Source organism: Phaenicophaeus curvirostris, chromosome 7 (assembly GCF_032191515.1).
Source record: "Phaenicophaeus curvirostris isolate KB17595 chromosome 7, BPBGC_Pcur_1.0, whole genome shotgun sequence".
NCBI lineage: Eukaryota > Metazoa > Chordata > Aves > Cuculiformes > Cuculidae > Phaenicophaeus > Phaenicophaeus curvirostris.
The window spans coordinates 22,172,090-22,187,195 of record NC_091398.1 but is presented as its reverse complement, the minus strand read 5'-3'; the positions used below and the strand labels follow the sequence as shown (position 1 = coordinate 22,187,195).

General features: G+C 37.8%; 1 protein-coding gene across 3 annotated transcripts in view; it reads right to left on the bottom strand.

Moving 5' to 3' along the window:
- LOC138722698 (sodium channel protein type 1 subunit alpha) overlaps positions 1-15,106 on the bottom strand; it is a 97,730-nt gene that overhangs the window by 47,301 nt on the left and 35,323 nt on the right. For all 3 annotated transcript variants that reach the window (XM_069861165.1, XM_069861166.1, XM_069861167.1), the window contains exons 3-8: positions 14,632-14,950; positions 7,335-7,452; positions 4,487-4,577; positions 3,855-3,983; positions 3,078-3,169; positions 1,882-2,154 (exon numbers count right to left, since the gene is read on the bottom strand). In XM_069861165.1, coding sequence (XP_069717266.1) covers positions 1,882-2,154; positions 3,078-3,169; positions 3,855-3,983; positions 4,487-4,577; positions 7,335-7,452; positions 14,632-14,898 — 970 coding nt within the window. In that variant the 5' untranslated portion in view covers positions 14,899-14,950. The remainder of the gene's footprint in view (positions 1-1,881; positions 2,155-3,077; positions 3,170-3,854; positions 3,984-4,486; positions 4,578-7,334; positions 7,453-14,631; positions 14,951-15,106) is intronic.

The window sequence follows — 15,106 nt, the reverse complement described above, 5'->3', positions numbered from 1 at the left end:
ACGTAAGCTGCTGTGGCAGTGTTTTCCAGAGCCTCTCTGGTACTATTTTCCTTTGTTGTCATGCTGGTTTTCATGTTGCTGTTATTCTCATGACATTACACCTGCAAACACATTATTATTGCAGCAGGTGCTTGTGGGAAGCAATTGTCTTGCGAGATTCACCTCTCTTTCTCCCCTGTTTTCCTGCTCTTTGCTTGTAGCTGTTGGGTTGCACTAGGTGACCTAATAAAGCGCACATATGAGCTTAAAAAACAACCAGCCATGCAGCACTCGCCCTGATCGAAGTGTGTTCCAATTAGGGCTAATAGCACTGTAAGCAGGAACAACCTGCAACATCTCCTCCTCCTGTCTGAGGAGATGTTAATAAAAACTACACAGTTGCTACGGGAAGACTATTATGGAGTGATCACTGTTGCACTTGAAAGGATACCCATGGGAGGAGAGTCACCACTTCGTGTCACAGCTGGCTACTGTGGTCAGTTTTCCCTTTCCCTTTCCTTTTTCTTGCCTTTAATTTTTATTTTTCTTCAAAAGTAACTTTCAAAGTTAGAGATTATGTATGCCACCAGCTACGGTCTTTATGCAATGCATGTGAACTTGTCTCAAGGTGAATTGCTCAGCACTGATTTTTAGCATAGGGAGTTTAGGTTTGTGATCTGACACTTAACTGTACTGAAATGCATTCCTTTTTCTAGTCTCAGTTTGCAGACCACTCTGTATAAGGCAAAATGGTTGGAAAAATCGTACTTCAGGAAATTATCAAAATGGAAAGGTGCATAAAAACAATTTATGAAGAGGTTTAGACGATTGAAGAATGCTTCCCAAATTTGCAAATGTTACTGATCTGCTAATGCTGGTGGTCAGTTTGAGCAAACTTTAAAAGATCCAGGACAATTGGAAAGATGGTCTAAAAACAATGGGTGCTCTTCAAGCTGGAGCAATGAACTGTGCAAATGAAAAGTGGGAACTCAATGAGGTAAAAGTCTGTAAAAGATTCAAAAGGCAGGTAGACTGCAAGCTGAAGAGGATTTAATGATGTTATGACTATAAACAGTGGCAAGCCCTAGCATAGGATACATAAAACAAGAGTATAAGTTACTATACAGCCATGTTACCCTTCTGTACTTAGTATGCCTTATGGGGAGGAGAAATGCCTAGATGGGGGCACTGCACTTTGAGAAGAATGTTTACCAACAAGAAACCCAATGAGAGATCAAGATCTATAAAATAAATTGTAGGAGAAAAAGGTTAGTGATCTAGGTTGCTTAACATACAAAAAGACTGGAAGAGGAGAGAACAGGGCATGGCGACATAAGAATAGACTCTAGATAGCTCAGAGTCAGTGATTAATAATAGGGAATAATTCAATTTTGATGTCTGTGTTAAAGTTGAGAAGAACAAAGAGCTTAAATTGCAACAGGAAAATTTGATAGACCTTAGGAACTCCCTTTCTAATACTAGGGATAGTGAAGCACAATAATGGATTGACGATGGAAATACTGAGGACTCCATAACTGGAATTCTCACTGAATGTCAGAAGTCTCTGACATCTGTCAGAAATGCCACAGCAGTCTGTTATTGATCTTGCTTTGGCATATGGGAATGGAAAATGTTTAAGACTCTTAAGTAATTTTAAGAATTACTTTAGACTTCTTTCTGTCTCAGGGGAGATGTGGATTTGGCAGAGGGAGCTGAGAAAAAGAGCTGTATGAAGTAGAGAAACTGTACTCCCTGCTTCCTCTTCCATGATGGCCTTTGAAGCAGATCTATGAGAGAGAGAAAACACTTCTCCTGCTCCATCTTAACTAAGTCAATCATCTCTTCCCCTCTTCATTTCAGCCATTAAATCACTTCAATAAGAATTATGGTGACAATACTTACTTTCATCTTCAATGTACTCCTTCCAGTCAAATAGAGTCACTGTTGAATTAACCAATGTACCATTTTCAACTATGGTACCATTTAACTGGGAAGTGATATTTGTTTCCAGAGTAAAATTTTCTGGAGGCCACTGCAGGCATTTATTCCTCAAGTTGCCCATGAACAGCTGCAACCCTATGAGTGCAAATACACTCAGACAAAACACAGTCAGGATCATAACATCCGAGAGCTTCTTCACAGACTGAATTAGGGCTCCCACAATAGTCTTCAAGCCTGCAAATGCAAAGGAATTTTTATTCTGATGTTCAGAACTATTTTAAGTGCACAAAAATGACTGTGTTTCCCAGTAAAGTTATAGATTTCATGCAGAAGCCCAAATAAATGATTGCAATGTCTGTGAAATAGCATTTTTGTGAAGAGCTTTTTCACTTGTGAAAATGAATAAATAGATGAAATTTATGTTCATTTGAAGCTGCAAATGGAATGAGTTGCATGTATTTCAAAACACTTGTTTTAATGCTAAAACAAGTGAATTTTTTTATTCATGCTATACATGAATCTCACATAAAAGTCTTATTTCATTTTATTTGTCAATACCTCTTGTCCCAAACCTTTGCTAATATCAGTTTTATAACATACTAGGTTTAGAAGACTACTTTTTAGTAAAAAGACTGTTCAACAAGAAATAGGATTAAAATTTAATGCTATAAAACTGGAGGTGGTTTGGAAAATCATAGAAATTTTAAGATAATAAATCCCTCATGCAATGCCCATGCTATTCTTTATTATCTTATTCCTTCATCTTTTTACTAAGTCAACATTTCAAACAGTTCTATTTTTTTAGACACAAAGATTCACAACATATACCACATAACATCATGTAGGTAAGATGCACATGAGTAAGAAAACTTCAGGGTTACTGATATTCATTGAATGTGGAGAAGAAAGCTTGACATCATATGATGTGAACCACACACACTGTGTACTGCAATATCTCATGCAAGAATCAGTTAAACTCAAAGGCTGATTTCAAAAGGAGAGAGCTCATGTTGAAAAGCAATGAATCAGAGATCTCAGTGAATTCTGGTATCTTCTGATTCCTGCTTTTTTGTGGCAAGAAATAAGATTTATGTTTAACAAATATGAATCCCATTTCAGTGAATAAAATCAGCCTCAGTGTTTAACCTAGCTCTCACCTGGAATAACTGATATTGTTTTCAAAGCTCGGAGAACTCTGAATGTTCTCAATGCTGAGACATTACCCAGGTCCACGAACTCTGTCACATATCTGTAATAGGGGAGTTCACACACAAACACAATGACAGGATAAAAAGGAACAGTTGGGAGTTACAAGGGGCCTAACACCTTACACCAGTTACTTCTTACCTGGGATTACAGAAATAGTATTCAACGCTTTCAATACTCTGAAAGTTCGAAGAGCTGAAACATTGCCTAGGTTTACAAATTCTGTTACATACCTGTAGGATTAAATCACAATTATTCAGAATTTAGGCAAAGTTTATGCTACTTACTTGGGTCTTTCATAAGACCGCTTTGGCGTTCTTAGCAAAAAATTAAATAACAACAGTCAGAGGTTTACCTTTCACTGCAGTTTGCCTTGCATTAATATGCTTTCAGAGCCTGCAGTTAAATTAAATATCTCTGAAGTGAATCGCAGTGATACAACTTTGAAAGCCTAAAATTTATCTAGACTAGATTGGTAAGTTTGGAGAATGAAGTCAAAGGGACGCTCCTTTTCTGCTCAGAGAAAAAAATGCAGGACATGAAATTAGCCTCTCTAATACTAGCTGTACTAATGGCTTCTGTGGTATTTATACATCAAAACAGGCATATTATAATGTGAAAATTGTTTTATAGAAGAATTTCCATTTAACAAAATTGATAGGTATCGATACTAATTTCATGCCCTTTTTGCCCTTTACTTTCAAAGAAAGCAAAAAACAAAAACTTACGCAAAGGTGATGACAGTGAAATCGAGCCAGTTCCAAGGATCTCGAAGAAAAGTGAAATCTTCTAAGCAAAAGCCCCTTGCAATGATTTTTATGAGTGACTCAAATGTGTAAATTCCAGTGAACGTATACCTGGACAATACCGGAAAATTTCATCAAAATAAGTAGCAACATTTAACATTGATATTCTGATAGAAACATGATGATAAAATGAAAGAGTTTTTTATTTCAAAAGTGGAAAACAAATACAGTAAATAAGCAATTTGTTCTAAAATGCATTGTATTCATCATAAATAATTCTGTATTTATACGCAGTAGTTATTACATGGCTATAGTTGTGGCATTAATGCAGTGGTGTAAACGAGGAGTAAAACCACTGGGTAGATGCTAAACCATGAAGGTGAGAGAAAAATAGTGGAAACTCAGCAGAATACTATCTGTCAACAACCTATTTTCTACCCTGTCTTCCTACCAGGAGGGTACTTAAATAATTATCTCACATGTCTATGTAGTTTAGAGAGGAAATAGTAGTAGTGTCTCATGATAGTTCCTGACAGGATGCAGGACTGCAGTTACTGGCATGCTGATTCCTAGAGTAACAACAAATATACCTTTTAGTAACATATGCAACTTACTCTACATTCTTTGTCCAGTCTGGAGGGTTACTCATGGTCATAAATACACAGTTGGTCAAAATAGTGCACATGATAAGCATGCTGAATAATGTAGATACAGTTAAGGAAAACACAATAATAATTCATAAAATATCAAGTCAGCCATATTTCTTAAGTACAGTAAAATATTGCCATTTAGACAAATTATTTAGACTTCGGCAAACATTGCACGTGTACTTTGCTTATCCTGGTGGTTTTCACTTTAGCACATTAAACTTGGCTTGTTGATGTTTTGATGCTGATTTGTTGATGTTTTCATTATTTGCTTTCAGCTGGTACTAAAAGGTGAAGGAAATGACTCTCACATGCCATGGAGCTAACACGAGCTGAGTAAAAACTAAAACCAGAATAACTTGCAGAAGAATACTGTTTTACCTAAGTACTTGATATGATTGAATAAGTGACAGTTTTTGGCATCTACAGTTTTGGAACTAAACTCAACAGCTGGCATATGCACCACCCCAGCACTCAGAACAGCTAGTCTGTCAAAAAACAGAGAACAAAACACACGCTACTGTTTCTAGTTGCTGAAGTGACTGTATTCCCTGTTTCCCTATCACTAGCTTAGCAGTACACGCTTCAGTTAGTTCAACAGAAATCTATAGAGATCTCAGCAATTAAGGGGAATAATTTTTCAGTGTTAGCAGAACAAGAAGCATCTCTTGTTCTACCTGTGCCATAATTTGAGAATGGTTCAATAGTAACTTGTGGTCAACTGCTTGAAAAGCATGGAAAACTATTGAGAATTCCAGCAAGAAAAAATTACGAGTTCTGGGACTATGAAACCCAGACTAACAGCTCAAAGGGGCTTGTGGTAGGGAGGTGGCACAGTCTAGTGCAGCTTCTTTACAACCAATATGATTTTCGTGGTTTACAAGATCACTGGCTCGGCAAACAGTGAAGTCCTTCCGTTTTCATAGCAATAAAGTAAACTCAATTATTCAAATATTTGGAAGCACCCACACAAGACCAAAACCTGACTTAAACCGGCCACATGATGGCAGCAAAAAATAAGGACTACTTTACCTTTAGGCCTAACAGTCAACTAGTTTTTCTCTAGTCATCTCTCTAAATGATGTATATGTAAAAACAGCTGTATCAACATGACTGGCAAGGAAGCTAGCTTAAAATGAAGAAAGCCATTTACAGAAAACTTGTCTATAAGGGCCCAGGATTTTATTTTATTTTATTTTATTTTATTTTATTTTATTTTATTTTATTTTATTTTATTTTATGTTTTAAAATCAAATAGAGAGCATTTTGCTGTTTGGGGTACATTTTTATGCCATGGGGAAAAAAAGGAAAAAACTCAAATCAATCCTTCACTCTTGGTGAAGAAGGAATTTGAGAAGTAACATCTCAGCCAAAACTTCGTAGAATATGGGTGCAAACATTAAGATCATTGCTTACAGCTGCACAAAACCTGTGCACACCTTTTCAAGTAAACATTCAAATCCCAGGGAAGAGTTTAGCTGCCCGCTTTACAAAGACAGTTGGGCGATCTTTGTCTAAATTCCTGACCAAGCAGTGAATATTGTGGTATCTTTTTTTTTTGTCTGCTCAACCTCACACCTATTCTTACCTTTTCATCCTTTCCTATTAGTTGCCTTTGACCATCTCCCATGACTCTCGTGTTTTCCCCCCAGTTCCACAGTTTTGCCAGTTCCAGTTCTACCTTAATCTGAGACAGGCAGGCAAAAGGGAGTAGGGAGGTAAGGGGGTGGTGAGTCAGCAGAGGATGAGAGAAAAATTAATGCTGTTACCGGTTCCTGTGTCTGGTGTTGCGATAGGTACTGGCAGTGAAGAATAATTGCAGGGAAGTCTCTGAGCACTGGGAAGAGACACACTGTTTCTTGGCAGGGGGAGCAGCATCTGACCATGTGTCTGGGCATGGGTAATTATTATGTCCTGTACAGAGGTTCAGAGAATGTGGAGGTCGTACCGATGAAGTTTCCAACCAATGTGCCAATTTCATTGTGCCCAACACACATCTCTCATATTGAAGTGAAAGGCACAGTTCTGTTACAAAGGCCAAAATGCCAAATACTCACCTCAAAATGTGAAGGGAATAGAGTTATCAATAAAAGTCAGAAGAATTATTAAAAATAATGTAGAACATTACCCCTGAATCTTTTTCTTATTGGTGGTTAACCTTGTATAAGAAGCTGAAATCTAAACTGCATTCTGGATCTTAGTTCTTAAATACATTCATATTTGCAGTGTTTCTACTATACTGAATTAAAAAGAAGAAAAAACCCCTACGCTTCTGTTCTCATGTTTAAGATCAAAAAAACCCAAGCCACCCTGTGTTTATATGTAAGATAGAAATACCTCATCCCATAATTGGCTGTTTAGAAAAGAAATCAGTCCATATAGTAAAAGGAAACCTCCTCCTATAACAAAGCTAAATTATACGATCACAGAATCGGTTAACAGACAGAAGGAAAAATATTGGAACTGCATATTGCTTATTAGAATTTCTTTTGTTCTGACTGCTATCAAGATCAGCTGGATACTCTTTGAACATAATAAGGAGGAACTTAAAACCAAACCAAACTCCAGCAAAAAACATTGCCCACGACTAGCACAGACGCAGGGTTGAAAGGTATTGTAAATCAGAAGCTGTAACTTAATGGATGAGCATTCATTAGAGGTTTCAATCTGACAGTCTTTGGCTGCATTTTCTCATATCACCACCAAAGTGTCAGTACATCTCTGTCAGGTCCCTTAGCTACTGCTCCCAAAGGCTCCCCGGAGTTTTCTTAATTTCAGTGTGTAACACTTCGAGCAACCACTTAAAAAGGATATGAATGTACCAAAATTTTAATAGCTATTTTCCTAAGAGGATTGAAGGGAGTTAAAATGTACAGGGCAGAGGTGGCACTGAATCGGAAGATTGCCTTCCCTTTATTCAATACTATAAAGGTCTGAAAAAGAGAAAGAAAAGACATTTTATAAGTAAGTATTCACTGTAGATGCTAATTTTAAAACTGTTCCTAGTGACCAATCATCAACATTGTATCATTTTGAAAAGCTAATACACAAAAGCAATGTCTCATTTTCAAAATAAAACTTATTTCCATTACTTACCTGATGTACCTGACATATGGAAATAAAATTTTAAATGTAGGACATTCAATTAATTAATGTTTTTATACAACTTGTTGATTAAACATCCTCATATACTAATATGATACATTTACATGATGTGTATCTTGAATAAAGTTGCAAAAATTATTAACTAAAATTATGATTTTATTTTTATCTTCCCACAGAAAACTCCCTCTTCCTGTTTTAAATACCATAAGCTGGGTAACCTGTGGATGCTAACGATATGTTAGTAAGAGAAATCCTTATAGAAACTGAATTAACAGCCTACCTATTTTTTCATATTTTTTAATTCTAGTCTGTTTCTTTGTCTTTGTGCTAAGGAAAGAGGGAAGTAGCAGTAATACATACAGCCATGATTATATAGATCTCTGACGGATGTGGGCATCTGAATACACCTTATTGGAGATAGATCCCAGATGACCTCTCTGCACAATTGTGCTTTGCACGTGTGAAACTTTCCCAGAACATATGTAATTGCTAAATATAAATTTAAGAGCTAAAGAGCCTATCAAATTCCGAGGAAGTTAAAGGCATGCAACCCTACTTCAGAGAAATGTAGAAGTCTCTGTAACCTGAAAGGTTGCCTGTTTTTCTCAAATAAATCCATGAGCCAAACATAAACATTTTGAGAGCAAATCCTACAAACATTGTTTTGCTTTCACTGCAGGCCTTTATGGCTGCAATAGCATTAACTCTACAGCACGGGAAACCTGGCTGTTAGGTTTCTTTGTGGCACTAAGGTGAAAGATCAGTCAGCAAAGAATGACATTGCAGAAGGAAGGCCCAGAGGCTCAGAAGAAAGCTGAATGCAGTGCAAGGGATGATGCAAGGATTATGGCCGAAATTCAAACTGAATTAAAGTTATTGTACCCTTAGCAAGTTTGCGGATGACTCTAAGCTGGGTGGAAGTGTTGATCTGCTGGAGGGCAGGGAGGCTCTGCAAAGGGATTTGAACAGGCTGGACCGCTGGGCAGAGTCCAATGGCAAGAGGTTTAACAAGGCCAAGTGCCGGGTCCTGCACTTGGGGCACAACAACCCTGAGCAGTGCTACAGACTGGGAGAAGTCTGTCTAGAAAGCTGCCTGGAGGAGAGGGACCTGGGTGTGTTGGTTGACAGCGACTGAATATGAGCCAGCAGTGTGCCCAGGTGGCCAAAAAGGCCAATGGCATCTTGGCTTGGATCAGAAACGGCGTGACCAGCAGGTCCAGGGAGGTTATTCTCCCTCTGTACTCGGCACTGGTGAGACCGCTCCTCGAATACTGTGTTCAGTTCTGGGCCCCTCACCATAAGAAGGATGTTGAGGCTCTGGAGCGAGTCCAGAGAAGAGCAACAAAGCTGGTGAGGGGGCTGGAGAACAGGTCTTACAAGGGGCGGCTGAGAGAGCTGGGGGTGTTTAGCCTGGAGAAGAGGAGGCTGAGGGGAGACCTCATTGCTCTCTATAACTACCTGAAAGGAGGTTGTAGAGAGGAGGGAGCTGGCCTCTTCTCCCAAGTGACAGGGGACAGGACAAGAGGGAATGGCCTCAAGCTCCGCCAGGGGAGGTTTAGGCTGGACGTTAGGAAAAAATTCTTCACAGAAAGGGTCATTGGGCACTGGAACAGGCTGCCCAGGGAGGTGGTTGAGTCACGAGTCACCTTCCCTTGAGGTGTTTAAGGCATGGGTGGATGAGGTGCTAAGGGGAATGGTTTAGTGTTTGATAGGAATGGTTGGACTAGATGATCCGGTGGGTCTCTTCCAACCTGGTTATTCTATGATTCTATTGAAGAATCCGTCCAAAAGAAACGTCCAAAAATGCTTTTTTTTTTGTTTTGTCAATATTTCCTACATAAGCTATGATAAACCCTCCTAGTTTTTCGTTGTGTTGCTGATGAAGTGAGCTGTCAACTATAATGCCAGTACAAGTGTGGGAAAGGGAATGTTGATCTCTTTGGGTGCCTGTGACATCCAACGTTGCTTCAAGTCTGCAAGCAAGTAGACTACAAAGCTATTTCTGGGAATGCTGTCAGACAGAGAAAGTAAGCAAAGGAGGTTCGAGAAGGATGATTCTTCAGTCTGCTTAGATTTGAGAAGCTTACTATGTATGAACCATGAAGTACAGATTCAAATCTCTAGGAGCACCCAAGAGGTGGAAATAGACACAGATACAACTGTTTCTACCAGTCTATGACAGATACCAAGTACTGAAAGCAGAGGAGAAGCAGGGAATAAACCCTAAGGAAAAGCTGTCCCAGTCCCGACTCACTTGCTGTCTTCTTCCCTGAGCTGTGTCTCCATCATGGCTCTACATGGCACACCTTCCTATACAGACCAAAGCCCTTAAAAGTAAGGGGCATCAATAATGAGAGTTGATATTGTCTTCAACACAAGCTTAGCATACGTAGAAATGGTGCAAGACATATGGGATTCCCCTCCTTCTGCAGAGAAATGGAGAAACTGTATATGAGACTGAGGACAGTGGGATAAAGCCTGAGCTAATGTTTCCAAATTACACTTCCAGTTATGGATGACTGATAATAAAAACCTTTAAACTGTAACTGCAGATGACCTGACCTCAAATGACATTTTCATTTTAAATAATGAAGCAAGCAAGCAGAGGAATGATTTTTGGCACAGTGTTTTGAAGCCTCACACCCCAAGGGGGAAGGTGAGTTTCCCCTCCCAGGTCTGTCCCCAGTCCCCAGGACTCATGGCTCAGAAACCTCTAACTCATGCTCTGGGCTTTTGTTGCTATGAGGCAGTTGACAAAATACCTTAAAAATCACACTCCCTACTAACTTTGTATCAGAGACTACACCACCTACGTTTAGTCAACCTATATTTTTTAAAAAATCTTTGAACACAGGCATATTAAACATACATCTCTTTTCTAATGTGCCTTGTGGAAAATAACAGCGTGCTGGCACAGCTCCAGTTTCAGTTGGAAACTGCTGCTATTTTAGCTGTTCTACTTTCTGCTGCCCTGCATAAGGAGAACTAGGAAGACACAAATTCTCTACCTCAGTTTTAGTTTTTCACTCAAAGCACCTTTGTGACTGGAGCCTTGTTTGAATGACTTTGTTGGTCCTCTGATTACTAGCCTTAAACATGAACTAAAATTGTATGTTATCTCTGAAGAAGAATTTTCACAAAAATAAAATACAGATAACAGCAGATATCCAGTCCCTGTGTAAGCTTTCCTCCCTAGTGAGCCTGCTCTGTCTCACTGCAGTCTCAACCCAGATGCAAGCCAATGTGTAGGCAGTGTGGATGAACATGCAGTGTTGCACCCAAACCTGCCAGGACAAAGTAGACATACACTGAGAAAAGCTAAATAAATTCTAAACATATTATAAGATTAATGTTCATATATGAAGGATTATATATACTTCTAAGGGCTTACGTTTTATGAAGTGCCTTAATCATTTTATAAAGGCAGGAAGCCTGCTCACATTCAAAGTATTTGAGTGTGAATATAAATTCAAAGACGTTCCTAAGGACAAGCTCCTAATTTTGTGGTTTTGCATCTGTAACCTGGATCCCAGTTCTGTAACTTCTGCCGTATTTGATATAAATCCAGAAAGGACATTCTTAGCAGAGCAAAGAAGGAGAAGGAGCATTTTGAGAAGATGCAGATAAGAGGGAAGAATCCATGCTGAACAAAGACACAGTCTCTGAGCACATTTGGGGACAAAAAGTTCCCAAGACATTGTTTCTCCCCTCCTTCCTCCCAGTTAGTTTTCGATATGGTTTTGGAAGGCTACATTTAACAGACTAACTGCAACACCATTGTATTTCCACTTCCTACATTTAAACAAACACCATCTAAAAACTCAAAGGACTTTCTCAAAAGCAAGAGGTGACATGTTATTGAGCTGGGTCCTCAGCTTCTCTGGAAAACCTCCAGGGACAGCTAGAACCTAGACTCATGGCATTTTTGGATTTAAAAATAAAAATTAAAAAAAATCATTGCAACCAACTAAAGGGTAGAGATGCTGGCATTCAGACTGTCTGTGATACAGTTTAAATCACTTATACTATCAGGTGTGTAAACTTGCTATAATGAGCTGTTCTGCTGTCAAACAGTGGTTGTAATTTTTTTCCTTTTCCTTTCTACTTCAGATTTATATTCTGCATGAATATGTCTTCTTTGACTGTAGCTTCTTCATAGAGGCACGGTTAAAAGAACCCATAAAACTAGCACACCTATCTAGTTTTGTTCCTCTTAACAAGTTTCACCGTTTTTAACTTTTCATCTCTGGGTTACCTTATCCACAAATTAAGGCTCTCACACCAGCTCAACACATTTATCTATTCCTGCCTTATTCTGGATTAAACTGTAACAAATCATGGCACGCACAAACCTACTGATTAGAAAAAAAGTCCCAAAGATGAAATGTAAAACACTCTAGGTGATCTTTCAACATTCAATGCATGCAGAAATACAGTGTACTTGTTCAATCCTGCTACAAAAATAGGAAAAAAAAGTCAGAAAGTGGGATGTAATACTTGCATATAAGGCAAATGATGAATGATTTAACTCATGACCCAAATTTGGAATAAAAAAGATATTTCTAAATTATAATTTGGATATCCTGAATAAACACTGTGACCGTGTCCATTAGTATAATTTTATCAGTTCTGTAGGTAACCATTACTATTCCCTATTTCTATTTGAAAGTTTGGAAGCTAAACTTACATAGTTTCTGTCAATAAATCAGGTACAGTTTATGTAAAGATCATAATAGAGGTCAAGAGCAACAGAGGCATCTATTGTCCTAATCCTTTCTTGCAAATAAGTATTTTTCTTCATTCTAGTGTTTTTCATTAGATCCATATAATTTCAAATAGATGCTTCCCCAGGCAGAATTATAAAATCTCTAACCACTGTGCAGCAGTTGCCAGACAGTTACACTGGGAGGTGTAACTGGCTTTGCAAGGTAGGATCCAGAGAGGGATAAAAAGAAAGCTGAAATGTTAAATGGTAAGGAGGTAAATGCATTGAGCATTAACAGTCCCTCACATCTTCCCAGAGATGTTCTCTTCTGCTTCAGGCTTCCCTCAAACTATTTCTCCTTCTGAGACTTACAGGAGCATCTACTGCTATCAATACTCTCAAAAGACGTGTGAAATATAAAATTATTTCTAGAATTCACATATAGCTAGACAAAAACATACAGGAATTAGATAATTTATAGTCAAATTACTGACGTGATAGTGAAAGATGCTTGATTTCTGTTAGGAAAGTCTATTTTCCTCTTAATGAAGGAAAAAAAGAAAGAGAGAATTGTAGTGTGTGAGAAATTTCTTTGGCTTTGACTGACAGGGCTGTTTCTATTTCTGTACTGTAGAAGATTAAGCCACATGCATAGAGAGAAATTGTGGACTTCAGCACAAACCAGAGAATCCCAGTGTGTGTGTGATTTGCCTGTAAATGTTATTTCGCGTACAAATCAAAGGATTATTCCTTTCAAATAGTACAGAAACTCTGCTGAATATGTTCAGCTGTTTCTGCCCCGTTTCTTGCAACTCTGTCATGAGACATGGCTGATGTAGTAAGGGTTTGGTGAAGGGACTGGAAGGGTCTTTCATTTGCAAGGGCTCTAGAAGTATACCTGAAGGTCATACCTATCATGTATCTGTTTTCACTCTAAGATACAAAAAACAAACAAGATTTGACTATAAAGGTCCGGGATGAGCTGTGGGTAGGTAGGGATGTAATTATATGTGGTTTTGTATCATAAACAGACACAATTAGTACAGAAGCTTACAAGGCTCGCTTTTATAGAAACTTTTATAGCATCTTTTATCTTTGTCAAAGTAGAACTATGATTTAAAGATAAGTCTTCATGCACTGTGAATGGCAGATAAAGGCTCTTTCAGAGGCATCAAATAATAAAGATAAAAATATTGTTCTTTCATATAGTATTTTCTCTCTTGTCAAAATAGGACTCATAAATCACATGAATCTTAGCAAGCCAAGACACTTAGCAGTTTATAAAAAGCAAAATAACTCCTGTGTTGCTATTTATAGAGTTTTCATAATCACAGCATCTAGTAATTAACTATCACCCAAGCTAGCTATCACTATAAATCATGAACCTTTTCTGCTGCATATGGGTAGTGCAACAGTATCCTCCTGAAAGGATTCCAGGGCTGTTTCAAGGCCAGTTCCATCAGAAATATTAAATTCAGATTTACACTCTCTTTATGATATTTTCTGCTTATCTGTCTTTCTCTATTGATTCAATACATTTCCTAAGAATTTGCAGATTTCTGGGCACAAAATGTGCTATGCATTGGTTCATGCTGTCAGTTTTAAATATGAAGAACCTTAGAGAAAGTATGACGTATTGGTGTATTCAGTTTCAATACATATTTAATTTTTAAAGCTTGCAAAGTATGCCATGAATTGCTTATCCATGTTTGTATAGGTATTATATATTGCTTACTATCAAAGACAACATACTATATTTTAGCTTACATATAAATTTTCCTTTGATATAAATTCAAGGAGATCAAAGGAATAATTTTTTACGTAAATTAAAAGAAAAGGATGAAAAACTAGTAACCATTAAGGATGATGGATTCTGTCCTGTACCATACAGGACAGTGGGCACTTTGCTAGTGATCAAGAGAGTAGTGATTGAATGAAAAGCCTAGATTTTCACACTATTTATACCTTGCTACAGCCATTATACCACCATACCATACAATCAGTCGTAATGTTACATTTCTTGCCAATTTTATTATCTTAATTCTAAAAATAATATTACTGAAAAATTCTCCTTATGTAAAGCAGGAAGACCAGAGTGCCAAGAGCACATAAGCGTAAATGTTTTCTGAAAACATACATTAGCTAAATCAACTTTTTATAACTAGAAGATATTAAATATTTATTTACTAACATTCTGGAAGGCAGAATGTATATTACCCACTCCACAAAAACGAAATTAACGTGAAAAAGTGATAAAGCATCCCAGACACTGGCATATGAACAGAATTGATATTAGACTTACTTTTTTGTTGATGTAATATGGGTCCATGTCCTCCAAGGGCTCAGAGACCATTCCTGGAGGTATGTCACCATATATAAATGGAAGTGTTTTTCCTGCCTCCAAATCACTGTTTGGCTTTGGCCCATTTTCATCATCATTGTCTTTACGATCTTGTTTAGGATTCTTAGCTTTTTCTGCAGCAATGCGTTGTTCAATAGCTGCAAGAGACTCCCTAGTGAAGAACTGGAAGCTGTCCGGTCCTGGTGGTACAAGCACTGGCTGCTCCATCTTTTCATCCTGCACATTTTAATTACCATTTATTCTTCTGCATAGGAAAATACTGGAAGAAAGCAGAAAAATAGAATTCAAATAAAATGTGTTAAAGTGAGAAAGATATAACATTTATTTTTAAATGCTTTTGTTTATGCTATGTTGGAATGTTCAAATATACAATATTGAAAATAACATAAAGAAAGATAAAACAGCTAGTTCTGTT